At 52.9% G+C, this 26407-nt stretch overlaps 2 protein-coding genes across 11 annotated transcripts in view; both read left to right on the top strand.

Moving 5' to 3' along the window:
• The window catches only part of UNC93A (unc-93 homolog A), a 37989-nt gene extending 26927 nt beyond the window's left edge, over nucleotides 1–11062 (top strand). For 9 of the 10 annotated variants that reach the window (XM_084776496.1, XM_084776493.1, XM_084776494.1 and 6 more), the window contains 5 exons: nucleotides 417–542; nucleotides 2408–2625; nucleotides 4024–4159; nucleotides 4880–5011; nucleotides 9741–11062. In XM_084776496.1, coding sequence (XP_084632622.1) covers nucleotides 417–542; nucleotides 2408–2625; nucleotides 4024–4159; nucleotides 4880–5011; nucleotides 9741–10006 — 878 coding nt within the window. In that variant the 3' untranslated portion in view covers nucleotides 10007–11062. The remainder of the gene's footprint in view (nucleotides 1–416; nucleotides 543–2407; nucleotides 2626–4023; nucleotides 4160–4879; nucleotides 5012–9740) is intronic. The other variant, XM_084776492.1, reaches the window with a different exon arrangement.
• Nucleotides 11063–18376: 7314 nt separating this feature from the next.
• TTLL2 (tubulin tyrosine ligase like 2) lies at nucleotides 18377–26106 on the top strand (the record flags this gene model as incomplete). Its single annotated transcript, XM_084775236.1, has 4 exons — nucleotides 18377–18514; nucleotides 23099–23220; nucleotides 23628–23727; nucleotides 24499–26106. Exons 3-4 carry the CDS (start codon nucleotides 23680–23682, stop codon nucleotides 26104–26106), a joined length of 1656 nt encoding a protein of 551 aa, XP_084631362.1. The 5' UTR covers nucleotides 18377–18514; nucleotides 23099–23220; nucleotides 23628–23679.
• Nucleotides 26107–26407: the final 301 nt, after the last annotated feature.

The raw sequence follows: 26407 nt of genomic DNA, 5'->3' as shown, positions 1-26407 counted from the left end.
TGTGTCATGTTAGGCAGGTATTTATTGCTGAATATATGGTTTATTTTTATTTTATGAGTATGAGTGTTTCTCCTGCATGTATGTCTGTGCACCATGTGCATGAAGTTGCCTTCTGATGCCAGGCAGGGCATACAATTCCCTTTAGCTGGAGTTGCAGACAGTTGTGTGTCGCATTGTGGGTGCTGGGAACCAAATCTAGGTCCTCTGCGTGAGCAGCCGGTGCCCTTAACTGCAGCTCCAACCCTGCCGCCCCCACACGTTGTTCTTAACACATAAGGGAGCTAGCAGTCACTTTCCGAGAAGAAAAGCGAGGTTACCTGCCGTAGGTGACCACACTTTCCCTGCCGATTCTGGCCTCAACTATCCCAACTAGCCACTAGAATTCTCACCTCGTCTTCTTGATCCCAACTTCACAGAGGCCACCCCAGAGGGACAGCTCATGTCCTGTGGAGCCAAAGACTGCCTGACGGGTCCCGCGGCCACCAATGGCACCTATCACCCCTCCCAGGAGCTCATCTACACACTGCTGGGCATCTACACAGGTGCGTGCAAAAAAGTGCCCAGCCTCTTACTGTGGTGAAGGTCCTTTACAGCCCATAAACTAACACTGCCCGTAGAAACCCGTGCCACACTCACCTAACAGAAGGGATGCCATAGCCATGAAGGTTTTCCCAGGACAGTGTGCTTCCTCTGTCTCTGTGATCCTCCAATTGTGGGGGAGGCTCTATAGTGTGTGTGTGTGCGTGTATGTCTGTGTGTGTGGTGTGCATGGTGTGTGCATGTAGTGCTCGTGTAGTGTTTGTGTGTGTGTGTGTGTGTAGTGTGTGTGGTGTGTGTGTGTGTGTGTAGTGTGTGGTGTGTGTGTGTGTGTGTGTGTAGTGTGTGTGGTGTGTGTGTGTAGTGTGTAGTGTGTGTGTGTGGTGTGTGTGTGTGTGTGTGGTGTGTGCATGTAGTGTGTGTGTGCGCGTGCACGCTTGACCTTTAATAAGTAAAGCAAAACCCCTGCCAATGATAGGACTGGGCTGATATCTGCCGCTAGTCTCTGAAAGCAAACTCAGTGGCCAGTGCTGTCCAACAGAGCCACCAGTGGCCATGCAGTATGGGGGTGCACAGTTCTAGGATGGAGATGTGGGTAGAAGAGCAAGAGGGAGGCGGGAGGTGGGAGGTGGCTGCCACGAGAGGCTTCTGTGTTTTACTGTCTCTGATCATCTGCGACCTCCTGTTTACACTGATGCTGTGGTGGGGACAGCAAGGGGTCCCCTGGCTTGTGCTTTCTCAGTTCCCTTTCCGCAGCAGGGAGACCAGGCAGCTATGGGAACTAGTGGGCTAATTGGCACCCCACCCCCTGTCCACCATTCTTAGACAGTCCTAGAGAGCCTGGGTGTGTGAAACGGCAATGCTCTCCCCCTTGGGTGGCTCTCTTCCTGGTAGGTAGGGACAGGAAGTAGGTAATTCAGGCTTTGAGCATCACATGGTCTCACTGTGTCACTCACTATTGGCTTTGCTGTAGACGCGCGGGGAGCCACAGATAGTCCCGATGAATATGACTCATTTCAACAGAACCTGAGCTACACATGTATATAAAGGGGTGTTAAGCGGGTCTTGTCCCTCAGACTGTATAGTATTTATCTTGGCTCTCGAGGAAGCATGGGCCATAGGCAGGTGTGTGTGTGTGTGTGTGTGTGTGTGTGACTCTATAGCTCCTCACTTGTAGCCTCTGGATCCTCACAGTGGTGCACACCCACAGGCCCACAGGCCCACAGGCCCCTTCTCTGCTAACAGCGTCTGTCCACACATCACTCACTACACATTGGATAAATCTGGCTGTCTGGAGAATCCTGTTGCCTAAGTAGCAGGTCAAGGGCCTTCAAGGTGTTAAACACGTGAATAAATTTCTTTTTCTTTCCTTTCTTCTTCTTCTTCTTCTTCTTCTTCTTCTTCTTCTTCTTTTCAAGACAGGGTTTCTCTGTGTAGCCTTGGCTGTCCTAGACTCACTTTGTAGACCAGGCTGGCCTTGAACTCATAGCAATCCTCCTGCCTCTGCCTCCCGAGTGCTGGGATTAAAGGTGTGTGCCACCATGCCCGGCATGAATAGATTTCCATGTCCCTCTTCGAATGACACAAAGCTTTGTGCCTTCCTTTGGTTTCCTCTCACCATCTGTCTTGGGGGAGCTTTTGTTTTTATTTTCCTTAAATGCGCACTATTCCTCTGTGAGTGGTGGCAATGCTGAGCCACTGTGGCAGGCTTCAAGTGAAAAACAACCACAGATTCACTGTAGACGTAACACATACGCCATCAGGTGCAGCTGGTCACCCATTACGTGACGGCCAGCTGTCCATGGGGACGAGGAGGGGCGTGACACTTCTGATCCTGGCAGCACCGTCACCTGGCCATGTGTCCTTCTAGGCAGCGGTGTCCTGGCTGTCCTGCTGGTAGCTGTGTTTCTCGAGCCTGTGGAGGAAAAGCTGGAGGCTGGAGGAGAGACAAGGCGGAGGCCGCCGCCTCTGTGGTCCACTGTAATGTCCACCTTCTTGCTGTTTAGAGACAAGCGCCTGTGCCTCCTGATGCTTCTGCCACTGTACAGTGGGCTTCAACAGGGGTTCCTCTCTGGAGAGTACACAAAGGTAGGAAAGACGCCCCAGGCTCACGCTGTGCACCTGTGCTCCACCTAAAGGGGCCTGAGGGTGCCTCAGGGGCCCTTGAGCAGATTCAGGTTCGTGGTGTTCCCGGTCCTACAGCAGCTGAGTCTACTCAAGTCATTTGAGACGTGGGTCTCTGAGAAGTGCTGACTTCCTACCTGAAGGGAGAACTTCCTGCTAGCCAGGCGTCTTCCCTAGAAGGGACAAAGCTGGGGGGAGGAAGGCGTGACCAGCTGTGTGTGACACGCATGTCCATTCCGCCAACCTGGTTCCACTTTCTCTGCTGTTAACCACAGGGGAAGGCGGTAAATCCACAAGTAGTGTTGGAACCCTTCCCAGGCCAGCGTTCATAGGCTGTATTGCAGCCTAGACACCCGTGTGGCCTGCCAGCACCAGCTCTCTGGTTCACGCACTGCCTGGCTTGTCTGTGTTTACAGAAGTCCCCTCACCTGAGGCAACACAGGCAGTAGGGACACAGAGAGTGGGCCTTTCCCTCGTGGCGAAGCAATGGCAGAGACTATCTTCTATCAGGGCCTGTCCCCAGGCTCTGTCTTTCTGAGGAACCCTGGTGCTGCAGGAGGGAGGGAGCCACCTGCCCCAGAAGCCTTGTCCTTTCGGCATGAGATCCCTTCCCAGGGCACACTGGGCTTATGCTGAGCTTTAGTGCAGATGCAGGGGGCAGGGTGACGCTGGATCACTGCTGTATGCCCGGTCTTACCTTTTCTCTTTTTCCTTTCTTCTCTTTTCTTTCTTTTTTGTTTTTGTTTTTTGTTTGTTTGTTTGTTTTTCAAGGTGGGGTTTCTCTGAGTAACCTTGGGTATCGTGGACTCACTTTGTAGACCAGGCTGGACTCAAACTTACAAAGATCCACCTGCCTCTGCCTCCCAAGTGCTGGCATTAAAGGCGTGCGCCACCATGCCCGAGACGTTTGGTGGTTTGTGAGTGTCTCCCTCCCCGTCAGGCATCGTGTCAGCCAGCTATGCCAACGCACCCAGCCTCCTTGTTCCCAGTCTTTCATCTAAGTGTCCTTGTTTCTGCCAGGAATAGAGACCAAGTGTGGAGGCTGCCCAGTGGCCTCCCTCACCATCTGGAGGATCCATGTCCTTTACTTGTCTGTCCTTAGGCCTAACAGGAAAAGATGGGGCCTGCCAGTGTCCGTGTTAACTCTGTGTAAAACACTGTGCGTACCAGACCTGTGTCAAAGAATATGTGGAAGGGGTTTGCCAAGAAGTGTGTCCGTTCTGGTCCAAAGCAGACCCTCTCTCACGTGTCAGTGTTGCTCTCCCAGGCTGGGAGCTGCAGGTCCTGCGCCACATCGGCTTCAGACTGGAACCACAGTAAGGTCAGCAAGTGCAACCGACTGAGCTCTGTGCTTCCCCCCAGTCTTACGTGACCTGTGCCCTGGGCATCCACTTCGTGGGCTATGTGATGATCTGCTTCTCGGCTGTCACCGCACTGTGCTCCCCGCTGTACGGGAAGATCTCCAAGTACACGGGCAGGGCTGCGCTCTACGTGCTGGGTAAGCAGGCGCATACGCGAGCGCACACACACGGGAGCATTTGCTCAGGGTGCCGGGTGAAGACCGTAGGTTGCAGAAAGGGCTGCAGAAGAGCCTAGAAAAGGGAAATTCTGTAGCTTGGTGCTCTCGCTGTGCCCCCTGACACCTCCTGACTTCCTCCAACAAAAGGAAGTACACATTTCCTCCTTACTGGGAGCAAGCCTGCACCCACCACTGCTCAGGTTTCTCCTGGTCTCTCTCTCCATACTATTTAGAGACCTAATTCAAACTGTCAGGGAAACAATCAACTGGTGCCCCAGCCGCACAGCAGGGGGTGGGGGTCCCACAACCTCGAGCCCTGATAAGATGTTTCACTGTGGCTCCCCACTGTCCAGAGGCCTCCCTTAGAGTCAGTCACACACCCACACACCAGAGTTTTCTCCACATCGTCCTGTTTTCTGAGCATTGTATGAAAGCATTAGAAAAGCTGAGAGCACACGGGTGCGAGTGTGACTGGGTGTATGTGTGTGTGTGTGTGTGTGTGTGTGTGTGTGTGAGAGAGACAGTGTGTGACGGTGTGTGTGTGTGTGAGTGTGTGTGTGAGTGTGTGTGTGTGTGTGTGTGTGTGTGTGTGTGTGTGACGGTGGTGGTTCCCAACACGGAGTCCCACGGAGGCCCTGCCCATCGCAAGCGGAAGGAACAGCCAGCCAGCCACAGTCCTGCCTTGTTTCCTCCCACCAGGTGCCGCCACCCACCTCTCTTGCATTGTTGCCCTCCTGCTGTGGCGCCCAGACCCCGCCCAGCGCCCTGTCTTCTTCCTCCTCTCTGGCCTGTGGGGAATGGCAGACGCTGTCTGGCAGACACAGAACAACGGTGAGTGCCCAGCCCAGCCTCACAGTGCCGCCATCTCCCTCAGTCACCTGTCTAAAGGGTAGGAAGGCCAGAGGGCAGCCAGCCATCAGGGTGGGGCCCAAGCTCTCTGTAGGGGGAGTAGAAGCCCTGGGTGGGAGGCAGATCCATGGCCAAGGGAGGGTCTCATGGACCATGCTGTAGATCTGAGATGCGGTGTAGGAGGGTCAGGTGAGGCAAAGGCCTCCATGAGGCACCAGGCGCGTCCCTAGATGCTCACAGCTGTGCGCAGGATAAGGACCCAGGGGAAGTGATGGCAGAGAGGGTCCATAGGTCATCGAGACAGGGACCACGGAAAACTAGAATGCGTGTTGCCCTGTGCCCTGTGGACATGAGGCCGTAGAAGATGGAGAAAGGGACACAGAGGAGAAAGACACCTGTGGGCAGAAGGTCATGCTCTTGATGCACAGTGGGAATCTGAAATGGATATGAGGCGGTCCAGTGGCTCTCCAACAGGGCCATAGATAGGAAATGTGACCCTTTGGCCCTGGAGAGCTGACTGGAGGTAGAAAGTTGAACCGACTATGAAGAAGCCGTGGTAGAGGCCACCTGAGGAAGACCTTGTTCAGTTAGAGCGCATGGACAGGAGGTCAGGGGTCAGGAGGTCAGGAGGTCAGGAGGCTAGAGATGGGGTTGGCACATATTTGTAATGGAATGCTTCTATCCCAGTGGGCTGTGGATCGGGGACACTGGGCCTAGGGCCTGCACCAGGGAGGCTCCAAGAGCGTCAGCAGGGAGAGTCAGTGGTGTGACAAGGTGGGAGAAATGCCAGGGGATTCACACTGGATTGGTTGCGGGTCTTGCTTCTACCCCCGAGAGCAGTCAGAGTAGTCGAGGGAGGGCAGTAGGCTGAGAAAGATGCAGGATGTAGTGTGGGTGACACTGGTGCAGGACAGGTGACAGAGTGAGGCCAAGGTGCGAACCCTCAGCCCAGAGTCTCCCAAAACAGGAAATGGCTAGACTTTTCATGGACTGGGATGTGTTCCTACTCATATAAAATCAGGATGTGTGGGATGTGTGTGTGTGTGTGTGTGTGTGTGTGTGTGTGTGTGTGTGTGTGTGTGTGGTGTGTTGGGGGTGGGGTAATCAGAAACTCACTTTAGTGTTTCTTTGAAGTCCTGAACTATAAGCTGATGACATCACAGATCACCTCGGAATTTTAGACACCTTATCCAGTCATCACCAGAGAGGAACTGCATCAAGCCCCACACAGGCCTGAAAGAGTTCACTGAAACACACACAGAGTCCTGTTCTCTGCATGCTGCCGACCTTCTGAGCTCACTGAATTTTCAAAAGCATCTAAGGAAGCAAGGAGGGTACCAGGAGAGGCAGCCTGCTTTATCCCTAACTCTAGCAATGTGGAGGTTTAAAACCATTGCAGTAAAAGCACTTTGGCTTCTTTCTAACACACATGGATAAATTACTTTAGCATCCTCTTTCTTTCTTTCTATGGGCATGAAATAGTCACAGAGCACTTTTGATAAACTTTGCAAATTACCCAAAACCCAGTGTATCTCTCTCCCTCCCTCTCTCTCTCTCTCTCTCTCTCTCTCTCTCTCTCTCTCTCTGTGTGTGTGTGTGTGTGTGTGTGTGTCACAAGCACTTGAGTCCAGTGAGTGACTTGAGCAATGGCTCTGTAGAATAAAGGACGCTAATTTAAAAGGAAATAATTTCACTCTTCTTGTACAGGCAAGAGTGTAGTTTTTGTTGTGTTTGCTGTTAGAAGATAAACCGGTTTTCCCCAGAAGCAGTTCCCTTGAGCATGCACGTGCCTGCAGCCACCTCAGTGAGGAGTGCTGTTGAGTGTTACGTCCCTGTAGCTGGCTCCTACCGGCTTCCCACAGCACAGGACATCCACAAGGCATCCACATGGTTGTCTGTCCCTTTTCAACATGGAAAGTCACGTGTAGCTTTGGCCACATCTCAGGAATAATGCTGTGTGAGGGGTGGGGAGATGGCGTAGTGGTAAGAGCTGCTGCTGGGACAGCAGGGTGACCTGAGTCATCTGGGGACCTTAGATCCCCAGGATGGAACCTGTAACCCCAGCACTGGGGCAGGGGAGTGGCAGGAGACAGGAGGCTTGGTGAGGCTTGCTGGCCAGGCACTCTTAGCAGAAAGACAGAATGCTCAAATTCTAGGAAGAGACCCTGTCTCGAGGGAATAAAGTTGAGAGTGGTCGAGCAGAATGCTCAGCATCCTCCTATGGTCTCCTCGACTACTGCACATGCCTGCACCTATTGCACATGTGTACACCTATTGCACATGCGTGCACATAAACACACGAAGGACGGCTGTGGCAGTGTGTCCTCTTCTAATTGATAGAATGGATGAAGCTCAGCCCACTACTGTTTGAGTCACCGTTTCCCACCCTCCCCTCAGTTTACCACCGTGTCACAGGACTCAGACACTCGCTCCCCTCGCTAGGGCTGGGTACCCTGAGGGCTCTTGGAATTTCTTCAGTCTCCCAGCAGCTACTCTGACTCATTCAGTCTGACAGCTGAGGATGGATGCAGTTGCTATAGCAACTCTCTCATGCCACTCACTGCACCGTATCTAAGACATGGAATGTCTCATCTAAAAATACACTTTGCCCTGCTCGCTGCTGAAGGGGCTATTTTCAAGTTCATAAGGGCATGAAGACTGACTTCTCTGTGTAGCCTGCTTGTTTAACCTGCTTTTCAAACATCTGAGGAGACATTTGCTCATCACGTCACCTCATCTGAGGACTAGAGTCAGCATCTAAGTCACTTCAGCCTTGAGTACCCTGAATAGATGAGGCAGGTGGGTCAGGCCGAAGCTGAGAGCAAAACAAATTTCTTTGTAAATTACGAGGTTTGTGCTTATAGAGAAGCCGAGGAGGCATTACCAGGTCTGCACAGTGCCAGCGTCCAGTGCCCAACTGCTAACCATCTTTCATAACCAGGGAAAGTTTGCTGCTATCAGGACAGGGGTTCACTGCCACTCACAAAGGGCAGATGTTCTGGAACTTTCCCAGCTTACCACAAGCCCCATTTCCTCCTCTGGATCCTATGTTGGGCTCCACCTTGCACTTGTGTGTAGTTGATACAGGGACAGTCACTGCACTTGTGTGTAGTTGATACAGGGACGGTCACTTGCTTGCCATGCCCCCTCACCTGTGCATCTAAATATTGCCATAGTAGGGCGCCTGTTTTCTCATGCGCCTTCCCTTCACTTGTCTGGTTTTAGCCCATGTGGACACCTCTCCTTGCAGCTGGTTTGATTAACAGGGATTCCTGAAGGGAAGGTGGTTGCTCTGCCCAGATCCCTGACACTTCTGGCCCTGCATCCAAATCCAGGGGTGCTATGTGCCCATTTAAAATGAAAACAAAAAACAAAACAAAACAAAAAAAACTACAAAACAAAACAAAACAAAACAAAACCAAAACTGCTGAGAATATTTTTAAAAAGAAAAAAAAAATAGAAGTCACAGAACTAGTAATAAAAGTCTGGGAACCTTCCAGGCAGCCCTGACTGTACTTCTGGGAGCCGGGGGTGGGCATCGAGTGCTAGAGCACAGTGGCCCAAATGTTGGTGGCATACCCTGAGGGGACAGATGTGGGTCCCACCAGTGTAACTCATTTCTCCGTAGTCCTGGGGACTGAGCAGGGGCTCAGCTCCATCCTGCACTGTGATGTCTCAATTGCTTGGCAGAAGAACCAGGTTTTGCTTGAGCAGATACTGACCAGATTCTTGTGGTTTTCCCCTTTAAAAGTTCTCTCCCACCAGGCTGCCAGGCTGCGGTGGTGCACACCTCTAATCCCAGCACTCGGGAGGCAGAGGCAGGTGGATCGCTGTGAGTTCAAGGCCAGCCTGGTCTACAAAGTGAGTCCAGGACAGCCAAGGCTACACAGAGAAACCCTGTCTTGAAAAAAATTTTTTTCCTCTCTCCTTCTCCAGAAATCTCACACTGGCTCAGCAGTGGTTCATCCTGCTAGCGGCTAATCAATACATCTTTTAATTATAACTGGACTGAGTCTACGGCCCTTCCTCCAGGGAGTCACAAACCCCACAACACACACTGAATCCTTTGCTCTCTTTCCCTCATCCTTAGAGTGAGGACTGGCCAGCTCCCTCCAGCAGCTAATTGTGACTCCCATGTTTCTCTGCTGCCCACTGCCCGAGGATGTCATCTGGCTTGTCAGCGTCATTCTATGCTTTTATTCTTTTTTCTTTTTTAGAAGAAAAATATCCAGATTTTTTTTTTCTCCAAGAAAACCTGCTGTACCAAAACTTATGTTCAGGATCATAACGGATCGTGTTTGAGGTCTTTGTGTATGTCTGTCCATGGGTGGGATGTGTGTGTGTGTGTGTGTGTGTGTGTGTGTGTGTGTTTGTGTATGCATGTGGTATCTGCGTGCATATGTACATGTATGTGCATGCACATGTGTATGCATGCATGTGGACAACAGAGGTCAGCATCATGTTAGTCATGCTCCAGGTGGTTTTTTGAGACTGAGTCTCTGTTTGATCCAGCTGGGTCAGCTGGCTAGCAAGCCCTGGGAACCCTCCCTCTTGTGTCTTGTGACTACAGGCCAGCACCTGGCATCTTCTGTGCATGTGGGAGTCTGAACTCAGGCCCTCACGGGTGCACATGGGCGCTTAACCCATGGAACCATCTCCCCGGCCTGCCTGAGGTCTTAAACGCATCTTCACTGCTGTCTCTCCTCCCCAGCTCTTTATGGCGTCCTGTTTGAAGAGAACAAAGAAGCTGCTTTTGCCAACTACCGCCTTGGGGAAGCCATGGGGTTCGTCATCGCCTTCGGGTACAGCTCATTTCTGTGCGTGTCCACCAAACTCTACGTTCTCTTGGGGGCCTTGAGTCTGGCCATGGTTGCTTACGGGACTGTAGAGCACCTGGAATCCAGGGCTGTTTGCAAGGCCCTTGCTGCGGAAGAGAAAAGGCAGGCAGAAGAAGAAGAAATGAGAACAGAAATGTGAGTGCAGGCGAGCTGTGGGCTAGAAGCAGCTTGGCGGAGCCCAGCGGAGGAGGCGGCCTGTGGGGCGGCGCTCAGGAGAGGGACCCTGCTCTGCACAGATGCTTCAGCGATCCGTGGGCGTTGTGAAGACCGTCTGTAGGGTTTTTTATATGTATTTTTCTCAGTTTAACAAATTTCCAGTACATTTTTCTACTCCTAGAGATCAAAAGGATACTCACAGGGCTGGCAGTATACCCCGGAGCTTGTGTGGCTGCTTAGCAAGCACAGGGCCACACGATCAGTCCCCAATACTACAAAAAGAAAACAACTAGGTAGTGGGGTGGGGGAAGCGGCTCAGCCAGTAAAGTAATTTCCAGACCAACCGTGTGGACTCCAGTTTGAACCCCTAACACCCATGGGGAAAAAATTAGAATTAGGGAATGATAGAGCATGCTTGCAACTCCAGCACAGGAAGGCAGAGGGAGAGAGACCCACGGAGGCAATGGATAGCTGGGCCCACGAGCTCCAAGCCCAGTGAAAATCTTGGTCTCAAAAACTAGGGTTAAGATGGGTATAATGACGCACGCCTTTAATTCCAGCACTTGGGAGGCACAGGAAGGCCGATCGCTGAGAGTTTGAGGCCAGCCTGGTCTACAAAGTGAGTCCAGGACAGCCAAGGCTACACAGAGAAACCCTGTCTCGAAAAACAAACTAAGGTTAATAGCAACCAAGGACACCCAATGTCAACCTCCATTTTAGACACACACACACACAAACACACACACACACACACACACACACACACACACACACACACACACACATATACACACACACTATAAACGAAACATCGAAAAATTCCAGAATAGGTTTATTTCAATTTTTGGTTTTGTTGTGCTTATTAGAATAACCACAATTTTATTAACTGGATAAACATCTAACACCACAAATTTGACAAATGGATAAAAAAAAAAAAAGTCAGTCGAGCTCATTGGGTGGTGGGCCACTCAGTGCTTGTGCCTTTTGTAATTTCCAGGCAGCTTTTCTAAATAAAAAATGCAATTGTTTTATGCACCTACTTTGGGCCTAAATACACTTTCTAAAGACTCTCTCTCTCTCTCTCTCTCTCTCTCTCTCTCTCTCTCTCTCTCTCTCTCTCTCTCTCTCTCTCTCACACACACACACACACACACACACACACACGTGTCCTTGCCATGTCAGGGATTGTGCATGTTAGAAGCCATTGGAAAGTTTTCAAACGTTTGCTGGAAACACAATCGTCAAACATAATTCATGCACAGCTCCTTCCAGGTGCTTGTGCTGTGGCCGTGATCGGGTCAACTATGGCGCGTGGGCTCCTCGCACGTGCTGTGGCCGTGATTGGGTCAGCCATGGCACGTGGGCTCCTCCCACGTGTTGTGGCCGTGATTGGGTCAGCCATGGCATGTGGGCTCCGCGCACATGCCCTCTCTATAGTTGCCATCCTCAGCCGTTCTCCCTTTATTCCTTCCATCTTTAACATCTCTATCCGTGGCACATCTGCCATTTTTCCACCCCCACTTTTTCACCTAAGACCTTTGTCATGATGGTGGATGGTCTGCATGCCTTAGTGTTCCCACACGGAACGCAGGATTCCTTGAAGAGTAAATTTTTCTTCTTCCAAAGAGTTTCCCTCACCTCCATCCTGTGCCCCCAAAGGTCATCAGTGACAGGGGTGGGGAATTTCTATTTAATTTTTTTAAGTTTTATTATAATTTATTCAGATTATATGCTAATTCTTATCCCCTCACTTGTATTTTCCCATTCCCACCCTTTCTCCCTCTCCCACCCTATTCCCCTCCCCTAGACCTGTGACAGAAGGGGACCTCCTCCCACGATATGGTCACAGCCCATCAGGTCTCATCTGGATAGTCTGCTTCCCCTTCCTCTGTGTGCCGCAGGGCCTCCCCACCAAGGGGAAGTGATCAAATAGGGGGCACCAGAATTCATGTCAGAGGCAGTCCCTGCTTTTCCCACAACTGTGGAGAGTGAGCTGTCCATTGGCTAGATCTGAACAGGGGGCATCTAGGTTTACTGCATGCATTGTCCTTGGATGGTACAACAGTTTGTGCAGGCCCCCTGGATCCAGATCAGCCAGCCTTGATGGGCTCCTTCTGAGACTCCTGAACCCTCTGGGTCCTTCTGCCCCCCAGTTCTTCCATACCACTCTCAGCACTCCAGCAGTGAGTCCCAGCATCTGTCCCAATCCCTGGGTGGAGTCTCTCAGAGGACATCTATGTCAGGCTGATATCCACTTATAAGGGAATGTACACCATGCATGTCTTTCTGGGTCTGGGTTACCTCAGGATGATCATTTCTAGTTCCATCTATTTGCCTGCAAATTTCAAGATTTTTTAAATAGCTGAGTAGTAGTCTATTGTATAAATGTACTACAGTTTATTTATTCTTTGGTTGAGGGGCAGCTAGGTTGCTTCCAGATTCTGGCTATTATGAATAAGGCTGCTATGAACATAGTTAAGCAAATGTCCTTGTTGTATGGTGGAGCATCTTCTGGGTATATGCCCAGGAGTGGTATAACTGGGTCTTGAGGTAGACATATTCCCGATTTTCTGAGAAACCACCCAATTAATTTCCAAAGTGGTTGTACAAGCTTGCACTCCCACCAGCAATTAAGAAGTGTTCTCCTTTCTCCACATTGTTGCCAGCATGTGCTGTCACTTGCATTTTTGATCTTAGCCATTCCGGTGGGTGTAAAGCGACGAAGGAACTGGAAAGACTATGCAGCTATGTACCTGTAGCCTAAGGTGCCTCGCGCACGTAAATCCTTGTCTCCCAAATGCCTGCGTGACCTTCTCAGAATGGTGTGGCATCCTTAAGAGAGGTAGTCTGAGGACACTGACATGGGAGACGTGGACCTAACTCGCACCCTGCTGCTGAGAACTCCGGTGCCTGCTGTTCCTGCTTTGGAAAGCCTTCCTACCTGGGACTCTTTCGTTCCTTCCTCCTCTCTGCCACCTCCCATCCTGCCCCACTGTGGCTCTGCCCCACAGGCCAGTAACAGCCCTCTGAGATGCAAGCCTATTTCTCCTAGTGCATCCTTAATACAAAGAATACAAAACAGGCTCACACGTCACACAGGACTATACCACACAAGACATTATGAAGTCTTCATTGCTTCACCTGACAGGTGTTTAATTTACATTGTCTTAGATACAGCCAGCAAAGCAGTGTCAAAACAGAAAATTCCGCCGGTGGGGGGGTGGTGGTGGCGCACGCCTTTAATCCCAGCACTTGGGAGGCAGAGGCAGGTGGACCCCTGTGAGTTCGAGGCCAGCCTGGTCTACAAAGTGAGTCCAGGACAGCCAAGGCTATACAGAGAAACCCTGTCTCGAAAAACAAAACAAAAGAAAAGAAACAAAACAGAAAATTGTCACAAACAGTATGAAATGAGTCTGTGGGCAATTGATGTCACTAGAAGCACAAAGACACAGGACACAGGACACAGGACCAGGGTAAGAGAAGAAAGGTCAGGGATACGGTTACTGCATTAACAAATGCAACGCCTGCACGCTGCAGGATGTGAGGATGTAGAGACAGAGAAGCCAAGAAAAGCCCAGCCGGCTGACCTAACTGTCAAATTGTCACTTCCTTGCCTGGAAAATGTCTGACCAGTGGGGGACACCACCATCCTGGCACTGGGCATGTTAATTCTGATGTGTTATGGACACTTTTTTTTTCATGGACATTATCAATAGAGAGTGGGCCTGGGGTTCACAGGAGAGATGACAAGGTTGGATGGCCCTGTCACAGAGGTGACAGATTATACACTGAGCCTGATACTGCCTGATAGGGTGGAGGACAGCAGAGCTCTGAGGTCTGCATCCTCGAGCCTTGCAGGGTAACGGAGGACCAGGAGTGGCAGGAACCAGGAAGACAGTTCAGGGAGAGAAGCGAAGACCAGAGCCCAGTTACCCACCTGGCTCAGTGCTGACGGGTGGCTGCAGTGCTGCTGCTGTGTGTGCAGGGGAGTGAGGCAGGTGGCTGCAGTGCTGCTGCTGTGTGTGCAGGGGAGTAAGGCAGGTGGCTGCGGTGCTGCTGCTGCTGTGTGTGTGCAGGGGAGTGAGGCAGGTGGCTGCGGTGCTGCTGCTGCTGTGTGTGCAGGGGAGTGAGGCAGGTGGCTGTGGTGCTGCTGCTGCTGTGTGTGCAGGGGAGTGAGGCAGGTGGCTGCGGTGCTGCTGCTGTGTGTGCAGGGGAGTGAGGCAGGTGGCTGCGGTGCTGCTGCTGCTGTGTGTGCAGGGGAGTGAGGCAGGTGGCTGCGGTGCTGCTGCTGCTGTGTGTGCAGGGGAGTGAGGCAGGTGGCTGCGGTGCTGCTGCTGTGTGTGCAGGGGAGTGAGGCAGGTGGCTGTGGTGCTGCTGCTGCTGTGTGTGTAGGGGAGTGAGGCAGGTGGCTGCGGTGCTGCTGCTGTGTGTGCAGGGGAGTGAGGCAGGTGGCTGCGGTGCTGCTGTGTGTGTGCAGGGGAGTGAGGCAGGTGGCTGCGGTGCTGCTGTGTGTGTGTAGGGGAGTGAGGCAGGTGGCTGCAGTGCTGCTGTGTGTGTGCAGGGGAGTGAGGCAGGTGGCTGCGGTGCTGCTGTGTGTGTGCAGGGGAGTGAGGCAGGTGGCTGCGGTGCTGCTGTGTGTGTGTAGGGGAGTGAGGCAGGTGGCTGCGGTGCTGCTGTGTGTGTGCAGGGGAGTGAGGCAGGTGGCTGCGGTGCTGCTGTGTGTGCAGGGGAGTGAGGCAGGTGGCTGCGGTGCTGCTGCTGTGTGTGCAGGGGAGTGAGGCAGGTGGCTGCGGTGCTGCTGCTGTGTGTGCAGGGGAGTGAGGCAGGTGGCTGCGGTGCTGCTGCTGTGTGTGCAGGGGAGTGAGGCAGGTGGCTGCGGTGCTGCTGCTGTGTGTGCAGGGGAGTGAGGCAGGTGGCTGCGGTGCTGCTGCTGTGTGTGCAGGGGAGTGAGGCAGGTGGCTGCGGTGCTGCTGCTGTGTGTGCAGGGGAGTGAGGCAGGTGGCTGCGGTGCTGCTGCTGCTGTGTGTGCAGGGGAGTGAGGCAGGTGGCTGCGGTGCTGCTGCTGCTGTGTGTGCAGGGGAGTGAGGCAGGTGGCTGCAGTGCTGCTGCTGTGTGTACAGGGGAGTGAGGCAGGTGCCTGCAGTGCTGCTGTGTGTACAGGGGAGTGAGGCAGGTGGCTGCGGTGCTGCTGCTGCTGTGTGTAGGGGAGTGAGGCAGGTGGCTGCGGTGCTGCTGCTGCTGTGTGTAGGGGAGTGAGGCAGGTGGCTGCGGTGCTACTGCTGTGTGTGTAGGGGAGTGAGGCAGGTGGCTGCGGTGCTGCTGCTGTGTGTGCAGGGGAGTGAGGCAGGTGGCTGCGGTGCTGCTGCTGCTGTGTGTAGGGGAGTGAGGCAGGTGGCTGCAGTGCTGCTGCTGTGTGTGTAGGGGAGTGAGGCAGGTGGCTGCGGTGCTGCTGCTGCTGTGTGTGCAGGGGAGTGAGGCAGGTGGCTGCGGTGCTGCTGCTGCTGTGTGTGCAGGGGAGTGAGGCAGGTGGCTGCAGTGCTGCTGCTGTGTGTGTAGGGGAGTGAGGCAGGTGGCTGCAGTGCTGCTGCTGCTGTGTGTAGGGGAGTGAGGCAGGTGGCTGCGGTGCTGCTGCTGCTGTGTGTAGGGGAGTGAGGCAGGTGGCTGCGGTGCTGCTGCTGCTGTGTGTAGGGGAGTGAGGCAGGTGGCTGCGGTGCTGCTGCTGTGTGTGCAGGGGAGTGAGGCAGGTGGCTGCGGTGCTGCTGCTGCTGTGTGTGCAGGGGAGTGAGGCAGGTGGCTGCGGTGCTGCTGCTGCTGTGTGTGCAGGGGAGTGAGGCAGGTGGCTGCGGTGCTGCTGCTGTGTGTGTAGGGGAGTGAGGCAGGTGGCTGCGGTGCTGCTGCTGTGTGTGCAGGGGAGTGAGGCAGGTGGCTGCATTGCTGCTGCTGCTGTGTGTGTGCAGGGGAGTGAGGCAGGTGGCTGCAGTGCTGCTGCTGTGTGTGTAGGGGAGTGAGGCAGGTGGCTGCATTGCTGCTGCTGCTGTGTGTGCAGGGGAGTGAGGCAGGTGGCTGCATTGCTGCTGCTGTGTGTGCAGGGGAGTGAGGCAATAATCCTATAATAAGTTAGTCAAGGAGAGGCACACACAATTAACATAAAATAGGTCTAATCATCTTTGGGGAGATGATGGGGGGGTTTTCTAGAGAGGCTGGTACATTCTGTCTTTTGGATAGGAGTTGGTTATGTAAGTTCAGAAGAGTACGCTGGGGGCTGGGGTGGATTTCAGTCATGACGGTGGGCACACTAGGATTATAAGCACAGGTTGAGGTGACCCTGGACCATGGGACAAGACAATGCTTCTCTGGGGCTGCTCAGTGCTACAAAGCCCAGACTCTGTGTGTCTGTTACTGGGGTAGCACATCCTCTCAAGCTGTCCACGAGGTCACGTGAGCACCCAGCCCAGGAGAGAGCTGAGCCAGAACCGAGACACAGTGGGGACCTAGACAGAGTCAGCTCCCAGACTGCCTGAAAACGTGGTGCTCAGAAGGTGTATCTCTGTGTTCAAGTGCTCTTGGCAATGGCTGCTAGCTTGGATGGCCACCTCTCCCTCAGCCCAGTTTAAGCACAGAGTGAACACAGATTCTGGAAGCTTTTCCTCTCAAATGGAGGGGGAAATTAAAAACTGTTGAATAAATTTAGGATTTCCTAGCTACTAAAATAGCTAAGCCAAGCCCAGACAGCGTCTGATTTATGTTTATCATACAAAGCATAAAATTAACTCTCTCTCTCTCTCTCTCTCTCTCTCTCTCTCTCTCTCTCTCACATACACACACACACACACACACACACACACACACCGCGCGCGCGCGCGCGCGCGCGCGCACGCACACCAGCACCTAGAGCTAGAAGATAAGGAATAATTTATAACAACCAAGAAATAAAACCGCCATGTGGGTTGTGTGTCACCATTCAGCCTTAGCTTGCTGGCCCAGAAGTGCACAACGGTTTTTCTGTTTGTTTTGTTTTATTTTGTCTGGGAGAGTTCAGCCAGTATCTTGGGTGTGACTTCTCATGTAAAAATAACCTTTATTCGCCTGATTTCATTATCATCTCAGAAGCTGACTGGTCTGTCTGCTAGCCTAGTCCTAGTCCTGGAAGCTTCTCGCCTCTGCACAATCCAGTCTGGGCCTAGAATGCTTTCAGCCTCAGAGACTTACTGCTGAATAGGCTCACCCTTTCTAGCTCTTTCCGAACTCTGGGCTGGCTGGTTCAAGTCAGCTGTCCTGGCTCAAACTCCTCTCCTAGCTGACTTGTACAAACTGGCTTCTTTTAAGCTTCTGACTGAATTGCTCTGCTTGGCCTCAAACTAACTCTAGCAATCTGTTCTAATCTTCTGGCCCTTTTCATTCTCTGTCTTGTCCTGTTCTTCACCTGTGTCTATCTTGCTCTCTCTCTGCAACCTAGCTTTATAAAACTGTCCTGGTAAAACTGCCTCTGAATTCTACTAACTGACCTGCCATGAGTTCAACTCACCGACTCCACTGAACTGCCTGAACAGCACTGACTAGAACGCAGTGACATCAGCACACCTGTGTCTCCTGAGTGCTAGGATTAAAGGTATGAACTACCACGCCTGGACCTCAGCTTTTACCTGAAACTTGATCTATACCAGGCTGGCCTTGAACTCAGAGACCTGCCTGCCTCTGTCTGCTGGCATTAAAGGTGTGTCTGTATTCCAGTCAGATCACACTGACCTAGAAGGTCTTTGGACGTGATGTCTTGCCAGAGCAGCCATGTTCTCAATTAAAATTCCTCAATGTTCTTGTACCTGAACTACATTAACAGTTAATCAACAGTGATGCTGGTGACTCGGTGGGCGGATCAGAAGGAACTCTGGCTCAGAGAGAAGTATGAGGAGAGTTCTCTGGCTCCCACTAAGGTTCACCGCTCAGGCAGTGCTCAGGCCCCTCCACAGACACTGGAAGTGGCAGCAAAGCCTTAGCTGAGGGAGGAGTCTGGTCAGTATCTTTGGAGCCCTCAAAATATTAAAGACTTGAGAAACTCAGCTGCTTTTGTGAAGAAATACTTGCAGGTTTCCTAGCCAAGGAGATCCCAGGAAGGGAGGTCCTGCCTCCAGAGGGATTTGTAGCCTTCCTCATGGGTAGTAGGGGGCAGGTGTGGGGGGGAGGGCGGGCGAGCAAGGCGCTCAGATTCCCCAGGGCATACAACGCAGGCCCTCTGGCAGTCACCAGCTAGGGTCCTGGTTGCCAGTCTTCTCTGAGGTAGGGAAGGCTCCCCCTTTGTGAGGACAGCGGGCTGTGCATTGCTAAGCAACGAACACTTCTGTCATCCTGCTCACATCCACCTAGCTGCACAGGGACAGCACTCACTCTTGGCATCTGTACCCAACCAGAGGCCATTCCTGTACATTAGGCTGGGTGTGGGGACGGATCTTCACCAGTGATGCCAGCACCTTCTGGAGAGGGCACAGGCTAGTCAGTGAGTATGCACGGGCCTGCATGACACCGCAGGACAAAACAAAACAAGACAAGGTGTGGTTTTCCTGTTTCGCATTTTGCGCATGCTGGACGCCAGCGAGCATCGGCACTGCTCACAGTCTCTGATGCCCCCTAGGGAAACTGTCTGCAGTGCTGGAAACTGCTCTCGTGGATCTAGTAACAGGGTCCACCTCTGACTAACTACCAAATAGTGCCCATCTCAGTCCCTGCATGGCTGAAGTCCATGGTGTTTGGTTACACGGACTTGCACTTGGGTTCGATTCTGGCCAGATGGAGAGCCACACCTGGCACTGCTTGTCTCGTAAGCAGAGAACATGCCAAGGAAATAAAATGTAAGCAAAGAGCCGACTCCTAGCTTGTTTGGGGGAGAAAGAAAGACTGAAAGCCTGTTGCTGTTATGGATGTCTCTGGCTCTGGGTGTCTTGCCCCACCACGCCCCAATACATCCTGCTCTTAAGGTCTCCCCAGAGAGCCAGGATGCCTTGCTTTTCACTGCGTCTTCTCCCGTGGGCTCCTATCTGCACAGGATAACACCAAAGCATGGGAAATAGCGGCCCTTCTCCTTTCTAAGCCTGGGGAGCTTGTGGTCCAGGCTGAAGCAGGCCCAAAGAGCTCATAAAACCTGTAGTTCTAACAACGATGGCTTCTATAGAACCAAGGGCTCATTACGTGGTGTGTGTGCTCTGATGACATCAGTGTGGGTGAAGGCAAGGAATGAGCAGGCTTTATGTATTTTAAAACGTGCACCTGCCTGTCGGCGGCGCACTTGAGGGTCCCAGGGCCTTTACTTCATGCTGTTAAGTGGCGGTTGGTAGCTTCCTTGATGTGAGAGCTCTGACCTTCCCTGTTTCCCATGGCTGGCATTCCATGGTACCTGAACCCCAGGAACGTGAACCCCAGGAATGCACCTGCATCACTACTCCTGCAGGCAGTGACTGACCTCCTTAGTCCCCGAGATCTGGGCTGACATCATCCCATTCTGAGGCTGGCCATTCCCAGTGAAACAATGTGGTGGCTCCCCACTCCTTCTCTTCCTGGGTCTTGTTAGACCTGCTAACGGGCTCCCCCAAGAGGAAGCTGCTAGAAATAGGAGTTGGGAGTCACAGTGTCCTGGGTAGAAGGACATCTGTGCCTTCTGCGTTTACCGCTGGCAGTTTACCATGGTGGAGTTAGTGGGGTTCCCAACCAAGCTGAGAACTGTGACTCCAAGTGAGCTTTTTCTAAGTTTTGAAAGAATGTTGAACAGTGTCCCTATGACTAACACACCTGGCAGAAACACCTTAAAGAGGGAAGGTTCGCTGTAGCTCGGTTTGGGAGGGATTTCAGTCCACCATGTTGGGAAGGCACAGTGGTAGACAAGTGCCTCTCATTACAATTTTGTCTGGTTCTAACATCACCTTGCTGATTTCCCATCAGTATATCTTGTAGGTTATAGGCTAGCAGTCTAAATATACAATACCCACGTTATACCCATACCCACACCTGCACCCTTATGGACACGTATGTACACCACCTCCCACATGCTCTCTCATATCCCCCATGACCTCACATATACATACATCACCCCCACACCCACAACCCCCCATACACACACACACACATACAGCCCTCATTCCTACACACCAACCCCCAAATCTCACCCTTCCACACACACCTCACACCCATCCACCCACCCCATATCCACCCACATATACACTCATACACACCCTCACACCCACATCCCTCCACACACTGACACATACACACACACAGCAACACTCACACCCACACAGACATAGACACACCCACATATGCCCCCCTCCCCCCAACACATACTTAATGACTGAAGCGTGAGGTGGAAGTCTGCAGCGTGCTCTTTGTAAATGTTAGGGCCTGACAGCCCTTTGTCTCGAAATGGGATTTTCATCAGAACTTTGGGTTTAAGGGTTGGCTTTGGTGCCAGACTCCCCACTTCTGACCTGAGAAGGAGAGGTGCTGTGAGAACGTGGAGAAACTGCAGCAGTGGGAGAGAGTCACGTGGGTGACTTGTGCACGGGAGTGCTTACTAGGGGTTGATACGGGATAATGTGCAGGGGCTGAGGAGATGGCTCACAGGTGTGAGGACCAGAGTTCGGATCTCTGAGAGCCCATGTAAAAGCTGAGTAGATGTGGGAGTCCACCTGTAACTCTAACATGGGGGGAGGGCCAGAGAGACCCCAGAGCAAGGCGGCTCACCAGACTAGCTGAAACTAAGGTCTGGGCTCAGTGAGAGAGCCAGCCTCGGTACTGAAGGTGCAGAGCAATTGAGGAAGACAGAGCATCAACCACAGGACTCCGCACACATGCACACACTCACACACATGCATACACACATGTACACAGACATTCAAATGTGAGTATGCAAAGAGAAAAAAGAAACCTGTACAAAATGTAGTTCACAGAGGACTGTGATGTCCGTGCTTCTCCCCCCCCATCCTCTGGCTTGCTGGCCACGCCATCATGTGTGGGGCACCTGCTGCATGACTGGCCTCGTGTGTGCAAGGCAGGCAGATGGCTTTCTCTAAGCCTCTAGACCTGAAGAGGGCAGAGAGGGCCGTGAAGAGATACCCAGACACCAGAGGGGTGCTGTGCAACCCTGTCCCAATCCTTCCATCAGAGAAACCTTCCACTGGAGGCGGGAGGGGGGGTGGGGGGGCGGGCTCAGCAGCACCAAGCCAGCAGCAGCTATAGGAGCCCCGCAGTGTCGCCTCTGTGGCCTCCAGTAGGACCCAGCAGACTGTCTAGCCTGTCTGACCTCTTCAGGTTGAGAGGACCCGGTATGGCTGAGTGTGATCTCTTGGGCTGCAAGGGCTGAACTGAAACTTGTCCCACTGGGAATAAGTGAAATTAAAAGAGAGATTTTTCCCATGGTGGAAAGTGTGACATGTTCCCACACCATAAGAAATGGTGTGTCCCCAGGTTTCCCGGCACACTGGCAAGGGGTTCGTTGGGCAAGAACAGAGTGCTCATTTTGGCAGGCCCTGGCTCTGATTGATAAGACCAATTTGAGACATTTGCAGCCATCAAAAATGGGTAAAGCCCTCTCTTGGCTCAGCTTCCCAGGAAACTGATAAAAATGAAAGCGAGTTCCCATTGATAAGATAACCCATATACAGAGTGGGCGTTCTGATCAGGGACAGGTGCACGTCTGCCTGTGGGCCTTTTTTCATCAGGTCTCATGGTTGTTCTGAGCAAATAGGCCCCTTAAAGGCCAGAGGGTCTCGTACTCCTTGGCTGAACCCCTGGTGCAAACAGGCCCAAGCACAACACAGCCAGGGCCCACACTACGATCTATACCATAGTCTGTGCCATGGTCCCACATCACGGCCCATGCTATGGCCCATGCCATACTTTACACCATGGGCTTTACGGCGCAGTGCACACAGCAGCCCACACCATCCGTGGCTCACTCAATAGCTCCTGCAAGTGTATAGGTAAGCACGTGGGGCTGCCCAGTCACCTGTGAGCAGCTGAAAGCCCTGCTTCTCTGGAAGTGGGGAGCATGAGTTTGTCGACTCGCACAGCCTGGAAAAGTAGTCTGCCACCAAGAGCAAGGTAGGGCACAAGCTCACTGCAACATTGGACGCTTCTGAGACAAACCTGGGGCTTGCCCTTTCTGAGGAAGCACTCTAGCCCTGAGCTACATCTTGGCCAAAGAAAAGTATTTTAAACTTTAATGTGTCACAATGATCTGACTGTAACCCCCCTGTATATGCATACCACAATTTATAACACACACCATACTGCACCATGCCCACCCACCGTGCACACCACGTACAGACATATATACCACACAACACCATATACACACCACACACACACCATATACACACCACACACACACCACACAACCACATACAGACACCACATACACACAACAGATACACACCACACACACACACACAACCACATACAGACACCACATACACACAACAGATACACACCACACACACACACACACAACCACATACAGACACCACATACACACAACAGATACACACCACACACACACACCACATAACCACATACAGACACCACATACACACACAGATACACACCACACACACACACAACCACATACAGACACCACATACACACAACAGAAACACACCACACACACACACCACACAACCATATACATCACATATACACACCATACGCACCATATACACACAACACTCATAGAACTTGAAGTGCTTGTTCATACCATTAAACTTAGTTTAAAAACACACTACAAACTGTGTGGGTTAGATGCTTTAAAAGCCACACCGGGGGTGGGGGTAGGGTGGGGAAGGGGCTGGAGACATGGCTCAGAGGTTAAGAACACTGACTGCTCTTCTCTTTCAGAGGGGCCTAAGTCCAATTCCCAGCAACCACATGGTGGCTCACAACCATGAGATCTGGTGCCCTCCTCTGGCCTGCAGGTGTATATGCAGGTGGAACACAGTATACTGCAATAAAAAACAAATAAGCCACACAGGGGTTTCTTATTTTGTGCCCTGGTAGCACTACTGGAACACATGTCGCTCTCTTGGCTCTGTTTTAGCCCGGTATCCCCAGTATCATACAGCGGCAAGACGCGTGTGACAGTGGCCTCACGTTTGTGCAGAGATCCTTCGGGAGCTCTCAGGAATCACAGGACGTTGCTTCCGCCTTCTGTGTGCGCAGGTGAGTGGGTGTTGGCTCGTGTGCACACAGGCTGTGCAGGTGTGCATGCCCTCACGGGTGTGGAGGCCAGAGGCCGACAGAGGGCGTCTTTTCCCATCACTCCCTACCTTGCACCCTACACAGGGTCTTGCACAGACCTGGAACTAATGCATTGGCTAAGCTGAGGGGCCAGCGAGCTCTGATGTAGCCCTTGGCTTTTTGTGTGGGTGCCGGGGATCCAGACTCAGGCCCTTGAGCTTCTTCGACAGGCATGTTAGTGACTGAACCATCCCTCTAAACGCTCAACCTTTTTTTAAAAATGTGTTTAAGTTCACTTATCTGTAAAAAATTTAATACTTGGGTTTTTTGTTGCTGTTTTGTTTTGTTTTTGTTTTTGTTTGTTTTTCTGTCCCCCTTTCCACCAACAGTGCTGATCACAGGGGCAGGACTTCAATAAAAGCTCAGCAGAGTTTGAGTAGCATGACGGCAAACATTTTTACCCTGTCCATAAAGGGACATAATATAAAGGTAAGTAGACCAATGGCAGGCTGGGGGTGGGGTGGGGTTTGTCTGTGGAGGTGGTGGGACTCAGGAGCCCAGGGGGAGGGGTGGAGCAGGAGCCCAGGGGGAGGGGTGGAGCAGGAGCCCAGGGGGAGGGTGGAGCAGGAGCCCAGGGGGAGGGTGGAGCAGGAGCCCAGGGGGAGGGTGGAGCAGGAGCCCAGGGGGAGGGTGGAGCAGGAGCCCAGGGGGAGGGTGGAGCAGGAGCCCAGGGGGAGGGTGGAGCAGGAGCCCAGGGGGAGGGGTGGAGCAGGAGCCCAGGGGGAGGGTGGAGCAGGAGCCCAGGGGGAGGGTGGAGCAGGAGCCCAGGGGGAGGGTGGAGCAGGAGCCCAGGGGGAGGGGTGGAGCAGGAGCCCAGGGGGAGGGTGGAGCAGGAGCCCAGGGGGAGGGTGGAGCAGGAGCCCAGGGGGAGGGTGGAGCAGGAGCCCAGGGGGAGGGTGGAGCAGGAGCCCAGGGGGAGGGTGGAGCAGGAGCCCAGGGGGAGGGGTGGAGCAGGAGCCCAGGGGGAGGGTGGAGCAGGAGCCCAGGGGGAGGGTGGAGCAGGAGCCCAGGGGGAGGGTGGAGCAGGAGCCCAGGGGGAGGGTGGAGCAGGAGCCCAGGGGGAGGGTGGAGCAGGAGCCCAGGGGGAGGGTGGAGCAGGAGCCCAGGGGGAGGGTGGAGCAGGAGCCCAGGGGGAGGGGTGGAGGGAACCACGTCCTCTCCGATCTATTGTCTGACCCTGTTGGGATGATCCGTGTTTAGAAAACAAAGCCTTTGAGGATGAAAGAGGAAGCCCCGGGGACCGCCTTGAAGCCGCTGGTGTTCCGGGTGGATGAGAGCACACCTCGGGTAGTACAGAGCGTCCTCCTCGAGCGTGGGTGGGACAAGTTTGACGAGCAGCGTCAGGACGTGGAGGACTGGAACCTCTACTGGAGGTCGTCCTCCTTCCGCATGGCGGAGCACGTCAATGTCAAGCCTTGGCAGAGGCTCAACCACCACCCAGGGACAACCACCCTCACCAGAAAGGACTGCCTGGCCAAGCACCTGGCGCACATGAGGAGGCTCTACGGCAAGGCCCTCTACGAGTTCACGCCCCTGACGTTCATCATGCCCAACGACTACACCAAGTTTGTAGCCGAGTACTTCAAGGAGAAGCAGGTTCTGGGCACCAAGCCAAGCTACTGGATCTGCAAGCCGGCAGAGCTGTCTCGAGGGAGGGGGATAGTCATTTTCAGCGACATTCGAGATCTCATCTTCAAGGGCACGTCGTACGTGGTGCAGAAGTACATCTGCAACCCTTTCCTCGTGGGCAGGTACAAGTGTGACCTCCGCATCTATGTCTGCGTCACCGGCTTCAGGCCTTTGACCATTTACATGTACCAGGAGGGGTTAGTGCGGTTCGCCACCGAGAAGTTTGACCTCAGTAACTTGCAGGACTATTACGCCCACCTGACCAACAGCAGCATCAACAAGTCTGGGGTCTCGTACCAGAAGATCAAGGAGGTGGTGGGCCAGGGCTGCAAGTGGACCCTCAGCAGGTTCTTCTCGTACCTTCGGAACTGGGATGTGGATGACCTGTTACTGAGGCAGAAGATCAACCGCATGGTGATCCTCACGGTCCTGGCTGTGGCTCCGTCGGTGCCCGTCGCCAGCAACTGCTTCGAGCTTTTTGGATTTGACATCCTTATTGACGAGAACCTGAAGCCGTGGCTTCTAGAAGTCAACTACAGCCCTGCTTTGACCCTGGACTGTTCCACAGATGTCTCTGTGAAGAGGAGCCTTGTCCACGACATTATTGAGCTGATTTATTTAAATGGCCTGAGGAGCGAGGAGGAAAAGTGCAGCGTGGCTTCTCTAGGGGGCGCCAAGGTCTCCCTGGGGGGCTGTCAGGGTGAGCTCCGCACAGCGCCCGACTCCCCTCCCTACATGTCTCTCATACACTCCCCTCCCTACATGTCTCTCATACAGTTTGCAAGCAGGAGAAGCAGTAAAAGCAGCCCAGCTGTCCAGAGAGCACATGCGCGTGTGTGGCCCAAGCACACACGGACCTCCAGGCTGAGAGAGATGATGAACAGGCAGGACTTGCTTCTGACGAGAGAGGCAGCCAAGAGCAAGCCGAGGCTCAAGGCTTGGCGGACGCCTCACAAGGTGTCAGCACAGTCAGAGCCCCACAAGATGAAGAGGCCCGGGCCTGTGGGCATCCTCCCAGATGCAGGGCATGCACCAAATGACCACGCAGGCAATTTTGTTCTCATTTTCCCTTTCAATGAGGCTACTTTTGGGGCCTCCAGGAATGGATTAAATGTCAAAAGAATAATTCAAGAGCTCCAGAAATTAATGAATAAACAACTCTCAAGTGATAAAAGCTAAAATCGAGAAATGAGGTGAATTTTTGAAAACTAAGGGTTTCTATTCCCAGGCTTTCTACGGCTAGTGGAGGTGGTAGGCAAAGCCCCTAGCATGTGCCCTTAGCACACGGTCACAGTGCTCCGCCCCGTGTTAGCGTTCTCAGATGCTCAGAAGTGTATCAGTGGCCACCTCTTAGTTCAGAGACAGGCTACCCACTGTTACAATTGAACCGCATTGGAACATAAGAAAAATGTGAGAAATTTAAAAGGGCTTTCTTAGGTAAAGTACTACACAAATGTCAGGAACTTTATTTTTAAACAGC

This window comes from Acomys minous (assembly GCF_964271855.1).
Source record: "Acomys minous genome assembly, chromosome: 3".
Taxonomy (NCBI): domain Eukaryota; kingdom Metazoa; phylum Chordata; class Mammalia; order Rodentia; family Muridae; genus Acomys; species Acomys minous.
This window is presented reverse-complemented; position numbering and strand designations above follow the sequence as displayed.